The sequence below is a fragment of the Protopterus annectens genome, chromosome 15.part0 (assembly GCF_019279795.1).
Source record: "Protopterus annectens isolate FY-2018-M chromosome 15.part0, PAN1.0, whole genome shotgun sequence".
Taxonomy (NCBI): domain Eukaryota; kingdom Metazoa; phylum Chordata; order Ceratodontiformes; family Protopteridae; genus Protopterus; species Protopterus annectens.
Genome location: NC_056749.1, coordinates 269,752,989 through 269,769,647, shown reverse-complemented (window position 1 = coordinate 269,769,647; position 16,659 = coordinate 269,752,989). Strand labels below are relative to the sequence as shown.

At 42.0% G+C, this 16,659-nt stretch overlaps 1 protein-coding gene across 2 annotated transcripts in view; it reads right to left on the bottom strand.

The window, feature by feature from the left end:
* The window catches only part of PRPS1 (phosphoribosyl pyrophosphate synthetase 1), a 444,571-nt gene that overhangs the window by 239,060 nt on the left and 188,852 nt on the right, over positions 1-16,659 (bottom strand). For both annotated transcript variants that reach the window (XM_044057029.1, XM_044057030.1), the window contains exon 4: positions 9,729-9,853. In XM_044057029.1, coding sequence (XP_043912964.1) covers positions 9,729-9,853 — 125 coding nt within the window. The remainder of the gene's footprint in view (positions 1-9,728; positions 9,854-16,659) is intronic.

The following is a 16,659-nucleotide window of genomic DNA, read 5'->3' as shown; positions in this document are numbered from 1 at the left end:
AAAGTTTCCAAAAAAAAGTATCCAATCAAGAACCTAATAGAAATCGACAATGTAATGCAACCAAAAGAAAAAACAACCAATAGACAATAACCTAGTATGAGTGATACACTCATAAAAAAGTTGGACATTTAAAAATAAAATGCACACCAAGTGCAATAAAGGGGAAACAGGGTAAACCACCACAGTGATACAGAATACATACCTTTTAAACACCATTAGTAAAGGAAGACCCATTAAACCTGCCATTTCAAAGCACATTTAACATTCACACTGTCGTTTAAACCTGGAGCAGTGTTCGCTCCTAATCTAAGTTGCCACTTTAATTCTTTAAAATTCCAGGAGTGTCGTAATCCCCCCAAAAAAATTTCTACTTGTTCCAAAACTAAAAATAAAAATTTAGTGTAGTGAACACAAGTAGAAGAATGTCTTGCCAAAGCATTATGCACATCAGAAGTTCTAACTGCACAATAATGTTCCTTAATGCGGTCAGAAAGCAGTCTGCTAGTTTTCCCAATGTAAAAACTAGTGCATGAAGCACACACTGCTGCATAAACCACATTTAAGCTGTAACAATGAAAATGTTTAGTCAACAATATTCTGAAGTCATTATGCTTGAACTGAAATGAAGAGCCCACCGAAATGTACTGGCAGCAAACGTAATTACCACACAAACATGCCGTGAGAATCAGCAGTATTGCAAATCTTGTTGAGCAGAAAGGCAAGAGTCTATTTTCAAATGAGCTTCGTAGGGTCTTTGTTTTCTTGTAGGAAAAAAGAGGGGCATTACCTATTAAGCGTGTCAAATCATCGGAGCGGTCAACAATATTCCAATTAGCAGTAATAATATTCCGAATAGCAGCCATGTCCCTACTAAATCGGGATGGGGAAGCTCAAACATCTGTCCTGGGTTACAGAAGAGTTCTGATTTTTAGGAATAAACCCTCAAGTCAAAATAGGCTTGAACTTACTATGCCTGTCACGGGAAATCTCAGAAGCAATCCTCTGAATTAAAGGCAAAGGGTAATGTTTTTGTGTAAACAAATCACATAGGAAATCACATTCAGTTTGAAAAACAAGTCATCACTAACCAATCTAGACAGCCGAATAAAATTGTCCTCTAATAACGTTCTGTTTCATGTAAAACGGGTGTTGGCTAGTGAAGTCCAGGTAGTTATTTCTGTAAGTGTCCTTGCGAAAAATAGTGAAAACCAAAAAAATTCTTTTGTACATCAATAGAAATGGAAGTATCCAAAAAAGAGACAGAAGAACCGCAACCTGATTCCACAAATGTAAGAAATGCAATGCTATTATTAACCTCTTGTAAAAACTGATCTAGCTGAGATTATGTCCCTGTCCACGCAAAAAAATTATCAATAAAACGGCAGTACAGTTTGGTGTATTCAAAACCAGAAATAGGAGTAAGAGTTTCCAACTCCAAAGTAGCTAACACAAGGTTAGCATAGGCTGGCTCCATTTTAGAACCCATAGCCACCCCTTTAATCCGTTGATAAATGACATTATTAAAGTGGAAAAAGTTATTAAGCACAATATCAATCAACACGTTTAAATATCGTACAGTGGCTGGTCCAAAATTAGCGTATTTGCACAAATACAATTTAAACAAATGAGTGGTATGTAAAGGGCTGGAATTAAGGAGTGTTTGCAGAATGTAATAAAATTACACTTTAATGTGCACAAGGGATATAGAAATTAATACGGCAGTGTTATACTGGAGAAAACACATGCAAGAATTAGGTGTTAAAACTGACATTCAAATGAGGTTGGTATTGTGAAAGCATACAGAGAAAATATCAGCATCGTTTTCAAATTTGCATAAGCATCAAAACTTGTACAGAATGTACACAAATGGCATAGGGCTAGGGTACCCAACCTGGCACTTATAACTGCCATTCGATATGTACAGTTTTGTAGATTAATACCACTCTTTTGGAAAAGTGTGAAAATATAACATGCATAATTTGCATTTACTACGTAATATCACAAAACTGCACTGTGCTACCTACTCCTGACATACATCACTACAAAGGTCTTGAACTGACAAGTTCATTACATCAATATATGAAGTATCTTACATGCTCCGATTACACTATTTGGCAATTAAAATATTTTTCTTTAATATCAAAAGTTTGACTGGTAGCATTGAATTTTTATTGCAGAATTAAACACCAGTGTTTAGCAAGTTATGTCATGAGCTATCATACTTTATAACTCGGAGATTATGACATTAGGCAAAGTACAGTTTTGTACCTACCATAAATGTAGATGTTCGAGGATCCACATTGCTGCAGTCCTAACCATTGGGGTAGTCCGCTGTCCAGTCGGCCCGAATACCAAAGTATATGGCTGACGTCGGTCAAGGCGCATTAGACTGATGTCAGGACGTCAGGGTACTAATGCGCATGACCGACGTCATATCCTCAGTCTTTTCTTGCCCCAGATGTCAGAAGACCCTAAAAAGACAAGGCCTAAACCAAAAACACCAAAAAACCCTGCACCAAACATATATACAATATATACAAATTTACAAGAATATAGCCTAACCCACACCACCACCCCTAAACCCAGGAGGGAAGGAGGGAGGGTAAATTGGACTGCAGCAATGTGGATCCTCGAACATCTACATTTATGGTAGGTACAAAACTGTACTATGTTCTTCATTCCACATTGCTGCAGTCCTAACCATTGGGTAGAATCCCAAAGCAGAGGTAAGGGAGGCTGGCAAATCATAAGGAAGCAGGAGCTGTCAACATGCCTTGCAAAATAGCTGTGGCAAAACCAGCCCTAGATTTAGAGTAGAGAGGAAGGTGGTAATGCTTAGAGAAAGTATGCACTGAACTCCAAGTAGCTGCCTCCAAAATATCCTTAGTTGCCACCCCTTAGAAATGCTGTAGAAGTGGCAGTAGCCCTAGTGGAATGAGGCCTAATCCCAGCTGGAATCTCCTTGCCATGATGGGAATAACAAAATGAAATGCAAAACCCAATCCACTTAGAAATAGTTTGCTTAGACACAGGCTTGCCCTGAGAACTCAAAGCAAAAGAAACAAACAACTGCTGAGACTGCCTGAAATCCTTAGTCCTGCTTAAATAATAACGTAACTGCCTATGTACATCCAAAGTGTGCAAAATCTTTTCTCCTTATTTTGGGGATCTGCATAGAAAGTAGGCAAATGAATAGTTTGGTTTAAAGCCACACTAGAAACCACCTTAGGCATAAAGGAAGGATTAGTACGTAATGATACCCTATCCTTATGGAAAATCAAAAAGGGCTCTACTGCCATAAGGGCCTGCAACTCAGAAACCCTTCTTGCAGAAGTAATAGCCAACAAAAAGCAGTCTTCCATGACAAGTATTTCAATTCAGCAGTAGCCGCAGGCTCAAAGGTTGTAGAGTAAGTTTTTCCAACACAAAATTGAGATCCCAAGCAGGAGTAGGAGCTCACGTGGGGTCTTATATTCTTTGCCCTCTAAGAAACTGCTTGAACAAAGGATGCGAAAACAATGGTGGGTCACAATCATAGTGAGCTGAAATTGCTGCAGCATGAATCTTAATGGAAGAGAAGGACAAACCTTTGTCCAATAACTCAGTAAGATATTGAAGAGCCACACTCAAATTACGCTCAGAAATCTCCAAATTCTTTGCTGCACTCCAAAATAAAAATCTCTTCCATTTTTCTGCGTACACTTTCCTTGTACTAGGTCTTCTGGCTTCCATAATCACATTTAAAACTTGTTGAGGAAGTTGAGACCTGCTGTGTTTCAAAACAGAATATGCCAGGCTGTTAGATGAAGAGAGTGAAGTTTGACATTGAGCAGGTGACCGTCCTTCTGAGATAACAGGTGTGGAATCAAAGGTAAAAGGCCATGGAGGCTTCCTTACCAGACTCCTTAGTAGTGGGTACCAGTGTTGCGAGGCCAATCTGGAGCTATTAAAATCATCCTTGGCTTGTCTTGTCTGACCTTTAGGAGCACCTTTGGGAGAAGAGGCAGAGGTGGAAAGGCATACACATGAAGATTTTTCCAACTGAAAGAAAGAGCATCCACTTTCCAAGCTGTGTGATGAAACCCCTTTGTGCAAAACTTTGGCAGCTGGTGGTTTAGTGGAGAAGCGAACAGATCTATGTCTGGAGTTCCCCATGACACTGTCAATTTCTGAAATACATGAAGATCCAGTTTCCACTCGTGGGGATCCATGATTTGTCTGCTTAACACATCTGCTAAGGAGTTCTGTGCTCCCGGCAGAAACCTTGCCTGAAGAGTTAGTTGCAAGCTGAGCGCAGTCTCCCATAAAATCATTGCTTGCCTGCATAGAGGATAAGAATGTGTTCCCCTTGTTTGTTGATGTACCACATGACAGTTGTGTTGTCTGTTAGAATCAACACCTGCCCGGAAGCAGCAACTCCTTGAAAGCCATTAATGCAAACTGGACTGCTAACATCTCCTTCATGTTGATATGTAGATGCAGTAGTCTGGCAGGCCACTTGTCTTGTATCCACTTTCCATTTAGATGAGCTCCCAAGCAATGTCCGAGGCATCTGTCGTTAAAATCTGACTCGCCTCTGGCCGGGTCACAGAGAGTCCCTTGTTTAGGTGACATTCCTGAGCCCACCACAAAAATTCTTTTTGGATGCAAGGTATTATTTGAATGACAGTGTCCAAATCCTGGCAGTGCTGTGTCCATACATTTTTGAGATACCATTGCAGCTTCCTCATATGCAGTTTGGCATTGGGAAGCACCAGAATACAAGATGCCATGAACCCTAAGGCTTGAAGGACTGTCCTTGCAGTCAGCCCGGACTGAAGAGATAGTTGGTGGAAATAATTGGAAAGATTCTTCTGTTTGTCCGGGGTTAAAAAGGCCATCTGGGCTGCTGTATTCAGTCTCACACCCAGAAAGCACATGTCTTGAGAGGGTACTAGACTGGACTTTATTTCGTTCACAGAATACCCTAGGCATCTTAGCACTGCTATGACATATTCCAGATGCTGTAGAAGGTCTTCCTTTTCTTGAGCCAGAATCAGGCAGTCGTCCAAGTAAGGATAGATTTGAATTCCTTTTAGCCTGAAGTAAGCTATCACTGGAGCCAGAACCTTTGTGAATACTCTGGGCAGTAGATAAGCCAAAGGGCAATGCAGAGAACTGATAATGAGAATTTCCAGCTCGGCGCAGATACTTTCTGCAACTTAGTCTGATAGGCACATGAAGGTAAGCTTCCTTGAGATCTAAAGTTACCATCCAGTGATCTTTGCCCAGCAGAGGTAAAAGCTGTTGTAACGTCAACATTTTGAACTTGGGAATGTCCAGATAAGTGTTGAGGATAGACAAATCCAAAATTGGTCTCCACGTGTTCCCCTTCTTTGGTACTAGGAACAGGCGAGAATAAAATCCTAGGCCTCTTTCTGGTACAGGTACTGGCTGAATGGCCCCCATTTGGAGTAACAGAGAAATTTGCTTGTGAGCCTCTTTTCTTTGTGGAGGAGGAACGTCTGGCATGCCTTTGAAAGGGGGCAAGGTATGGAAATAAAACCTGTAACCGTGGTGAATGATATCCAAAACCCATCTGTCTTGAGTAATTAAATCCCAATTTTCTTTGAAAAGAGACAGCCTTCCTCCCAAAGGAGCTGCCAGACGAGAATGTACTGGCAGCTGAAAAGGCAGGTCATTGGGTCTGTTCTGAAAGGACTGACCCCTGCCCTCACCAGAAGTCTGAGCAGGAGAACTCCCTGTTCTAGGCCTAAAAGAACCTTGAGCTCTGCCCCTACCCGTCTAGACCTACCCCTAGACTGGAAATCAGAAGCAGGATATGTCGATCCCTTAGTGGGCGAATTTGTGCTAAACTTTGCAGGTTGCACCTGCAAAATCTTTAACAGTCTGCATAGACTTAGCCTTGTCCTCCATTTTCTTTAAAACTGCTTCCACAGGCGAACCAAACAACACATCAGACTGTAAAGGAGCATCTAAAATCCTTGTCTTAACATGCTCAGCTAAATTCTGATCCCTCAACCAGGCGTGCCTGCGAAGAACAGAACCAGTGGCAGCCACCCTCGAGGAGGCCTGCACAGCATCAAAACCACATTGCAAAGAATGCTTACCCACTTGTTCAGACACATGAACTAAATCATGCAACTCTTTACATTCAATACCTTCCGCCAGAGCATCCACCTTAGATTTCAATTGTGTAAGGAGATAATTTTGATATTTTAGCATGTGAAACTGACAATTCAACGCCCTCATGGCTAAAGTGGAAGAAGTATACACTTTCTTTCCCCATCTATCCAAAGCCCTTGCCTCTTTATCAGAGGGAACAGGATTTTTAACAACAGAGGCCTTAACACCTTTAGGCCCCTGAGAAACAGTTTCGGGTCTGCCCTAGGACTCTTAAAAAGATACTTATGAGCTTCAGGCACCCTATAGTACCTATCAGGTTTAACAGGGGCAGGAGGCAAAGAATCAGGGTTCAGGGAAGCCTCTGCAAAACATCTTCCACCACATTCAACACAGGAGGTATAGCTAAGGGCCTATGCTGGGGTAAAACAAGAATTCCCTAAGCCTCTTCCTGGAATCAGAGAAATCTTGGCCTTCCCATTTAAAATGCTCCCTCATGGAATGCAGAGTCTCTGAAAATGAGAAATCCTCAGGAGGAGAAGCTGAAGGAGTGGAATCATCCACATCAGAATCAGAAAAGGAGGATACTCCTGCACGTCTTCAACCAAGACTCAGAAGCCTCAGAACACTGTTCAAAACTCTCAAACTCAGGCTCCACCCTAGGCCTCTTATCAGGAGGGGCATAGAACCTCTAATCATAGTAATCAAATCCTCTGCCATTTTAAGCATATGTTTCTTAGGCACAGAACCTGAAGTGCTAGGAGAAGCCCCCACTGAAGCTAAACTTGGCCTACCCCTCAAAGAAGTCTTGGAAACAGAAGGAGAGGCTCTAACCACCTTAGGAATAGAGGGAAGAACAGCTACCTGAGAAGCCCCTCAGCCTGGCCTACCTCCTGAGAAGGCACGTCCTGTAACAGTAAAGTCTCTGCCTGAGACTCCAAAGAAACTCCTGTCAAAACCTCTGGCTCCACTGAGCCTTCTAAAGAACCGGCGTCCGGGACTGCGGTTCTTCAACTCTAGGCTTAGCTGCTTTGTCCTTGCGCTTTTTGGGCGAAGCGCCGGAGCATCCGGACGGCATTTTATAGTTACAACGCTTCCCAAACACTAACCTGGCACAGTCTAACCTTCTCTTAATAGTGCGTTTGTTAAATCTAGCACAAGAGCGGCATCCAACAACGTCGTGCTCAGGCCCTAAGCAAGGTATACACAAAGTATGATAATCCCTATGAGGTATCTGTTTCCCACAAGAAATACAGTTATTCACTTTTTCTGACATCCGTTTTAATACTGAGGCAAGAAAAAACCAAAATGTTCCCCAACGGGGTACTTAGCCAACTTTGATTCGGTCTGAAACTCCGACTTCAGAAAATTTCAGAACGCCAACCTGCACTCGCAAAACTGCTTCTGCATCGGACCATGCGGCAAAAAAGACTGAGGATATGACGTCGGTCATGCGCATTAGTACCCTGACGTCCTGACATCAGTCTAATGCGCCTTGACCGACGTCAGCCATATACTTTGGTATTCGGGCCGACTGGACAGCGGACTACCCCAATGGTTAGGACTGCAGCAATGTGGAATGAAGAACATCTTAAGTATGCTCTTAAAGGAAGCAGGAGAAAACCTCCCAAGAAACAGGTCCCTGGCTTAAAAGACTAATGAAAGAATTTATTAGAATTAGTACAGTGGTGTTGGAATAATTTGGCAGAAATATAAATAGCAGTTCGAAAGAGAACATCAGGGGTTGACCAAACTTTAGGTTTCTCATACTGAATGCAGCCTTTATGAGGGAGGGAACTGGTGTGTGTGTGTGTGTGTGTGTGTGTGTGTGTGTGTGTGTGTGTGTGTGTGTGTGTGTGTGTGTGTGTGTGTGTGTGACAAAGGTAGAATGGTTGTAGAATGGGGGGAGGGTTGTAAGTGGAGCAAAGTAGGTCACATCTCCTGTATTTAGCAGTTAACCAGTCCATGCATGTGCAGCACAGTACTGAGTGGGCAAACTTTACTGTAACTGGTAAGCCACTTGAGTAGTGTTTTAAAAGCTCCTCAACTTGCTTGAATACATCACACAGATATGAATGCATTTAGCAGACCTAAACACCAAGCTGGAAAGGCAAAATTTCTTCCAAGAGTTCAAAAAAGACGCTCTCCTTACTTGGGAGCGTGGAGAGTTCTGGTGTCAGCACAGAATGCCTAGCACCTTTTAAATTAAGATACCTGCATCAGTCAGTCTAATTGTAAGATAATTTTAAAGACCTCTTTTAACCCAAATTTATAGGTCTAATAAACCCAAAAAACCAAACACTAGGATCCCAAGAGTGCAAAGTCAAGAGAACTTTCAGGCCTATAAACCTTGTGAGACTGACAGGGTACTTTGGTTCCACTATACAGCAAATCTAGGTAAAGGTTCTTGAAATCAGAAATTTAGTCCAAAATCCTCCTGAAGCACTACTGAAAATGATTCCATACGAGGGTCAAAGTCTCCTAGAAGCAAACAGTCACCTAATCTGTATCACAGCCCACAAATAAATCTGGTGGCATATGCTAAGTCTTCCCCATTGAGGTTAAATTTTAGGGAACACGAGCTGCTATATTTAGATTTGTTTAACAGGGTACAGCACTAACCCCAGTGGACCTTTTTCAGGCCAGCCTGGCAGTTAACAAAATTAAAATAAATAAAATAATCGGCCTCCAATTTTTATTTCTTTTTTTGTACATGTGTGAGTGTGTGTGGGGGTGAGGGGCTTGACATGGAAGGCTGTCACAATGGAGTTTAACCCTTTGCCAAAACACAACATACTCCTGAGTTCCTATAAATCAAATGCTACCTGGACCTCCATTCACAAAGTCAATGTCTGTGCATCAACAGGTGGTGAAACTACCAACAGACAGGAAATCTAAGAAGCCCAAAGTTTCAATGAAGAAATCACACCTTGAGAAATTTTGTGCTGAGGCTGTATTCCTACACCTACTGTGGCTAAACGATTATTTGAATTCAGACTAGATTCTACGCCTTTCTACTCCAGACAAAATACTATTTTCTTGTATATATGCAAGTAGGGAGCATCTTCCACTGAATGGAGAAATCCGTGGGATACTCAAATTCCACTGTCCACTAAACTAGAAACTTCACCTTCAACGGACTGAAAAATGTCTTGGCACTGAAATCTCCTGACAGACAGAAATAATTGGTACACTGACAAGACGTGTTGATTGCTAGGACAAAAGCACTCTAAGGGCTTCTGTTATCAGTTTGCACATCTGCAACTACTCATACTTGGAGAATTAGCGTGTGGAAAAAAGACAAAAGTTATCAGGACCACTGATAGTTGCACAAACACAGTAAAAAGGAAATTGAAATACAGAAGGTAAAAACTATCCCAATTACAGATGGGCCTCGTACAAAACTAAAGGCAATACATGGGTGCTCTATATGGACATTTGAAAAACACAGCAGTAAACCCTGCACACCCTACTGTTGTGCTCAGTTATCTACAGCTATAGCTCTCCCACACTAAGCATATTTGTCAAATGACAATACACATGCAGGACTAAAACATATTTCCCTTGAAAATGTTAAACAAACATTTAGAAAATACTACTCTCACCTTTTTGCACCTCCAGCATCAGGCGAGACAATAGTGCACGTTTTCCATTCTGGAATATTTTCTTTGATCCACTTCAACACAGCAGGCTCAGCATAAAGGTTATCCACTGGAATATCAAAAAATCCCTGAAAACAAAAGAACATGCAAGCTTATAAATGGAAGCTTCCAGAGAAAATTCTTCTTCCTCCACCCCACTGACCTTCAAGCTTGCCACTCACTAAATGGTAATATTCATTTATTCCTCACCCACTGTGTTGCTGTATGGGTAGAGGGACATGACAACAGCAAGGAAAAAAGTTGATGTTCAGCAGCAAGAGAAACAAGCAAAGATCAGAACACTGGTCATGTGCTAGGCGCACTTCATATTTTGTGCTGTAATAAACTCTTTCCAGTGAGTGCTAGTTAAGTGCAGTTTATTTACAGTGAAGAACTCAAAACAAAATCCACTTGAAATGAAAGGAAAATAATGCTTTTTGCTATGATTTCTAGTTACAGTCCAAGATCATTTAAATATTCTACATAAAATATGAGTCCTTGCCATTCACACGCAGCAGCCATGGTCAAACTGTCTCAAATTTATCATCTGCTCCTAGCTCTCCGCTTGGGTAGGTTCAAAGGAAGATGACCGGTTTAAACATTTGCATTTCTTCTGGTAACCACCCCCACATTGTACTCTTCTTTTCTAAATCATTCTCGGTGAGCAGAGAAGGTTGATGCTGTGCACCTTCACGCCTTCTTTTAAATCAACTTTCCCAGGTTAACTCTGCTGTCAAAGACACTATGGTAATAAGGACACCACCTTAAGTTTCTACCATAATATACAATATTGATCTAGCACCTCAAAAACATTCCTGACTTCCAAAATAGGCTACAGTGACATTCCACTTTTGAGCAGCACTGCCAGAAGGTGTAGGCTTAGCCCTACTTGGACAAACAAAATTCCCATATTTCTCCCTTGTAATGTGGTAAAGCTCCTTTCAAGTAACTTGCATATATACACAGCTTCAACAGGCATCCTGAAGAAGATCACAGTCTCACCTAATTTGCCAAAACTGGGAAACGAAATGTGGTGTCAGATGGCACCTTGTTTCCTCTTATTTATATGTTTCTTGCACTCTGAGAAATATGAGAATCCCCACTGAAGGCACCCACAAGCAAACTCTTTCAGGAGATGAAATAAAATAAAAATAATCAATTAAAGCACAAATGGCAGACCACTACACATCAGGCTTCTGAGTAGGACCCAAATGCATTCAACACTCCTACGTAATTAGTATTTTCTATCCAAAAACTGGCATGGCGAGGGTAGTCATTCTTGGACTTCGATTCTCAGGCAAGGATGCTACAGCTCCCCAAACATACCATTTCGTTCCTTCTTTCAGTTTTCATTTCTACAGTGATTTAGAGCAGTACTACTGTGAACTCATGCATTTCTGTGACAAGTGTATATTTCAAACTACCTACACAACTTTCTATTTCCTACAGGAATAGATGGGAAACTGTAGAATCAAATTTCGAGGAGTAGCTGTGATAACATTCTGTATACAATGTAAATGATTTACAAGTGCTACTAGCTGCAATCACTTAGTTTCATAAAACCACTAGTTACTTGCTGCTCTGCAAACAACATCCCATTCCTCGATACTAGCACTTTTTGAACAGAGCTTCCCATTCCTCGGTCACTTGTTCATTTTAGTACATAAAGTTGAATTTATAACAGCTACACAGTTACCATCACTAACTAGACCACCAATCTCTCTCAAGCTCAGAAAAAAACAAAAGGGTAAATAAAATCCAATGACAAGCGTAAAGACAGGAAACAGAACACAGAGAAATGAGAGTTAAAATTCTATGGGAAGCAGGAGAAAAAACATTAATCATCCAATGCAAGATGATCATCTAAACTGAGATGGAAACCGTCTTTAAACAGAAGATTAACATACACAACTCATGACTAAGATTGTGTCTCCAATCAACCAGTTTTAAGTGTTAGAAACATGGGTGACAAGAAACGCATGGGGGTAATGAAGCAACTAAACACCTAAATCACCCAATTTTTCAGCCTTAACATAGAAGGAAGCACCAGGTAAACGATAGTAAATTCAAAAACTATATATATATATATATATATATATATATATATATATATATATATATATATATGTATATATATGTCTGTGTGTGTGTGTGTGTGTGTGTGTGTGTGTCTATATAACATATACACACCTACATATATACATACATATATCTATATATATATATATATATATATATATATATATATATATATATATATATATATATATATATATATATATATACACACACACATACATACATATATATATATATATATATATATATATATATATATATATATATATATGTATATATATATACATATATATATATATATATATATATATATACACACACACACACACATACATACATAGGTTCATACTAGGCTATCTGCCCTAGGGCATTTATAAGCCTAGCCAGAGTGTGTGTGGCTTTCACCACCCTTAGGATGAGAATACTATACCCATTAGTTTGCTGTGCCTCTGTCCAGCAGTGATACAGAGATGATTCCGGGTAAACCACGATCTCCCATCCACTCGTCAAGATTTCTCTTGAACAGAGTCAGTGAGGGGCTCTGCCTCACATGGACTGGGATTCTGTTCCATAGTGTAGGGAGTCTCTGGGTGATGAATCTGTCCCTCCAGCACGTCCTATTTATATCCGTGTTGAGGTTTAAGTCTCTTGCTCTCGTGGCTCTGGTGGATTTGGATTTTTGAGGTGGAGCATGTCCATTAATTCCGGGTTGGACATGGCCTTGTATGTCAGGCACAGATCACCTCTGAGCAGACAGTATGTGACTGAATAGAGCTGGAGTTTCTTCAGTCGGACAGCGATGACATATGTTTGAGCCCCTTTATCCTTTTGGTGAGGAACTTTTGGGGTCTTTCCAACTACTGCAGGTGTCGGGTAAGGTACATTCCGAAGGGGCGTTGTACTCAATCATTGGTCTGATAAGTGAAGAGTACAGGGGTACAATGACCTCTCCTGATCTGGATGTGAATCCCTTCATGATCAGGTGGGCAATGTAGAAGGTCTTCCTAACCACTGTGGCAATGTGAGTGTCAAAAGAGAGGTTACTGTCAACTTGGGTCCCCAGGTCCCTGATAACTTCTTCCGTGTTTAATGGATTACCACCTATGTGGTAATTAGGGGTTACCTTGTTTTTCCCAAAGGGTATGACTATACATTTCTTGGCATTTAGCTTAAGGCCATGGCTCTGGCACCAGTTATCCATTTCTATGAGACCTTTCTGGAGGATGTCTGTGTCTGATGGAGTGTCAATTATGGTGCCCAGTTTGCAGTCATCTGCAAATTTTGTCAGCCACAATCCCCTATGTTTGCCTGCACTTCAGAAAAATAAATGCCGAACAAGAGGGGCCCAGGACTGAGCCCTGTGGGACACCGCTCGTGACCGGCTTAGAGTCTGACATGGCACCAGCAACTCTAACCCTGTGTGTTCTGTCCTTGAGCCAGTTTGCAACCCATCTTGTGACATATGGGTTTACATCTAAGCTGGTGAGCTTTTCTATGATGCCCGAGTGGGGTATTGTGTCGAATGCTTTTGCTAGGTCAAGGTAGGCTGTGTGAACTGCCTTACCCTCATCAATGGCATTAGTGACGGTTTCGAAAAGTCGACCAAGATCAAGAGGCAGGATCTGCCCTTGACAAAGCCAAATTGGGTAGGATCCAGTGTCTGTAGGTCCCCAATGTCTTTATTTATGAGTTCCATTATGATCCTCTCCATAGCTTTGCAGACAAGGCTCGTCAAGCTTATGGGGCGGTAATTTCCAGGGTCCGTAGAAGCACCGCCTTTGTGGAGTGGGACCACAGTTGCCGTCGCATGCATTCTTTGGTGCATTATCCTGTAGTAAGGCTAAGATTAAACAGCAGCCATATGTGTGGGTTTAGTTCCTCATTGAGTTAGGTGTAGCACACAGCCGGGGACACCGTCCGGTCCCATTGATGCTGTGTTTTTTGCTTTAGAGAGAGCAGCTCTCACCTGGGCATATGAGATGTTTGGGAGGCTAGACTCTGGTGGGATAGATATTTCTCCTTTTGGGGAGGGAGGAGAAATTTGCACTGAACCTGTCTGCCAGTATGTTGGCAATGTCTGTGGGTTCAGTGATTTTTTTATCATTTTGGACTAATTCTGAGCATATCTGGGAGTTTCCACCCAGGTTTCTAACATAGCTAAAGAAGGCTTTATGATTGTCTTTTGTGTCATTAGCGATTTTTCTCTCAAAGTTGGCCTTGGATGATTTTATGAGTGATCGTAGTTTTTGCTAGTATTGATCAGAGATGCCTTCCCATTTAGGGATTTTGCTCTGTCATGTAGTAGCTTTCTCCTCTTGTTGTAGAGTTTGTTTATGGCTGGAGTCCACCAGACCGGCCTGCCTTTGGTGGAAAAGGTCTTGATTTTATTAGGGATTGCTTGATCCATACATTCCTGGAGGTGCTCGTAGAAGGCATTTGTAAGGGTTTCAGCAGCGTGGGTTGTGGTTTCCACTGGCTCGGGGCCTTGAAGGATACCACTCAGTCTTAAGAAGTGTGAAGTTTGCTTTTGAGAAGTTCTTCACTGTGGTCTTTTTGCTGGGGGGGGGGGATGTGGATCTCAAGTGAGATTAATTTATGGTCTGATCTCACCAATGAGGGATATACTTCCGGTGTGGAGCATTTTGTCCCCATGTTTGTGATGATCAGGTCTAGTATATTTTCTCCTCTTGTGGGAATGGTGACTAGTTGTTCCATAGCATTTGAGTTTATGAACTCAAGGAACCTTTGGGCTAGGGTGTTGGGGCTTGAGTAATGTTCCCAGTCTATGTTTGGGTAGTTGAAGTCGCCCAATATGATGGTGTTTGGAGAGACATTTATACTCTCCAGTGTCTTCAGGAAGGCTGTGTGGGTTTCCTGAGTTTGAGAAGGTGGTCTGTAGCATGTTACAAACTGTAGGGCAGTTTTACCTATGGTTAATTGCACCTGGATGGTCTCCGATGCTTAGTGCGTTGCCACTAACCTGGAGGTGTGGGTATCCTTTATGAATATGGATACTCCCCTCCTTTTGTAGTTCGGTCCGGATTTTGGGGCGGAACGCATGATATGAGGTATAACCTGATAGTGCTGGGGTGCTCTCAGGAGCCTTGAACCAGGTTTCAGTCACAGCACAAACATCGATGTTCTCCATACTGAGGAGGGCTTCGAGGGCGTGCATCTTGAGGTTTAGACTTCTGGCATTTAGCAGTATTACCCTTAGTTTTTCTCCATTTTTGTTTTCTAGGGCGGTAGGTTTATCATTTGAGCCTTGCCTAAAAAAGGCACTATGGGGGTGGCAAGAGCCTTTGCCAATATCTGGAAGACCAGGGGTGACAGGTGCAAGCCGTCCCTTGCGAAGCAGCGTGGCTTGCCAAGCATGTCATCCCAGGCAGACAGACATTGGATCCCTTAGAATGACACCAGTAATTAAGCCAATTATTAAAGCTGATCATTTTGTCTCTGTATTGTGGCATCATTCTTGGTGAGGGTAGGATACTGCTCAGGGTCAGGGTCATACCGGCCTGGGCTACATAATCTGAGAGCTCCTCTATGTCTCTTTTCATGTAGTCCAGGGAGGTACGTCTCAGGTCGTTCACACCGGCATGGACAATGACTGAGTCATACTTGTACTTGCTGTGGAGTGACCCGAGTGCTTGTGTTATGTGGCGGATTCTAGCGCCTGACTGGCAGCTAACTGTTATCTTTTCCTTGCTCAGTCTGGTGAGTGGGACGTCAGTGTGTCTGACTATGGAGTCACCTATAACAAGTGTGTCTGGCATTGTGTTTGGCCTTAAGGGCTGTGACTGTTTAGCACACTGACTTTGAGAACTGTGTGTTGCATGTCTTATGTCTTGAGGTGGCAGTTGCTTGGGTATCTGCTTTGGAGGCCTCTGTAGTTTTGCTAGATTTTTGATCAGTGCCTCCGAGTATGTCTTTGTGTGTTTATGTGTTTGTTTTGCAGTTGTGATAGTTCTGTGTGAAACTGGGTTTGTGGTGTGCGTGGTTTCCTTCTCCTCCTGTCTGGTCTTGCCAGTCCTGAGTTGAGAAAAGCTCAGCCTCCAGTTTGGCTATATAGTTGCATCTCTCACATGTATTTGTGTTTTGTGGGAGAAGGAGTGGGTTGTCTGTGTACATGAGGCAATTGTAACATTGCCTCAAGATGCCCAGATTCACCAGCTGAACAGGAGAGGACGCTAGCAACTGACCCTTCGACATGCTAGAAAAAGTGAAAAAGTTTGCTGTGTAACTGAGTCAGAAGGGACCTATAGGGAAATGGGTACTCAAGGGGATTCTAGGCTAATGTAGTACTTTTAGTATACAAGTACTTTACCTATATAAAAATGCTTTAGGAGCAAGTGCTGAGCTATTGAGATAGAGAATAGACTGTTTAGATTGCAAGTAGAGAAGTTCTAGGAGAAAAATTGAAGAGCAGACTTTACGTTGCCAGAAATAGTTTAACCTTGTTTAACCGGGCGCTGCCGATGGTGCTCTATGGGCAACTCCGGCTAAATCACGCCAAAGCTAAAGCGGGCTTTATAGCAGGGGGTTGAAAAGACCTAGGAATTGACCCAAAATGGCCAATAGACTACAAGTTTCTGGCTGGAACCACTGCTCTAGGGACAAATAGGCTGCTCAGTGCTCCCCACTCCCACTGGTGAACAAAGAAGCTTCCCTTTATCCAAATAAGGATATGGAATAGCACAGGAACCAAGCCAAAGCCCAGAGATCAGCAAACTCTGAAGACTGGACTAATCTAGTTCAGTAAGGCAGGAAAACAAGATTTTTTTTTTGTTTTTTTTCTTTTTTGCAGAAAACAGAA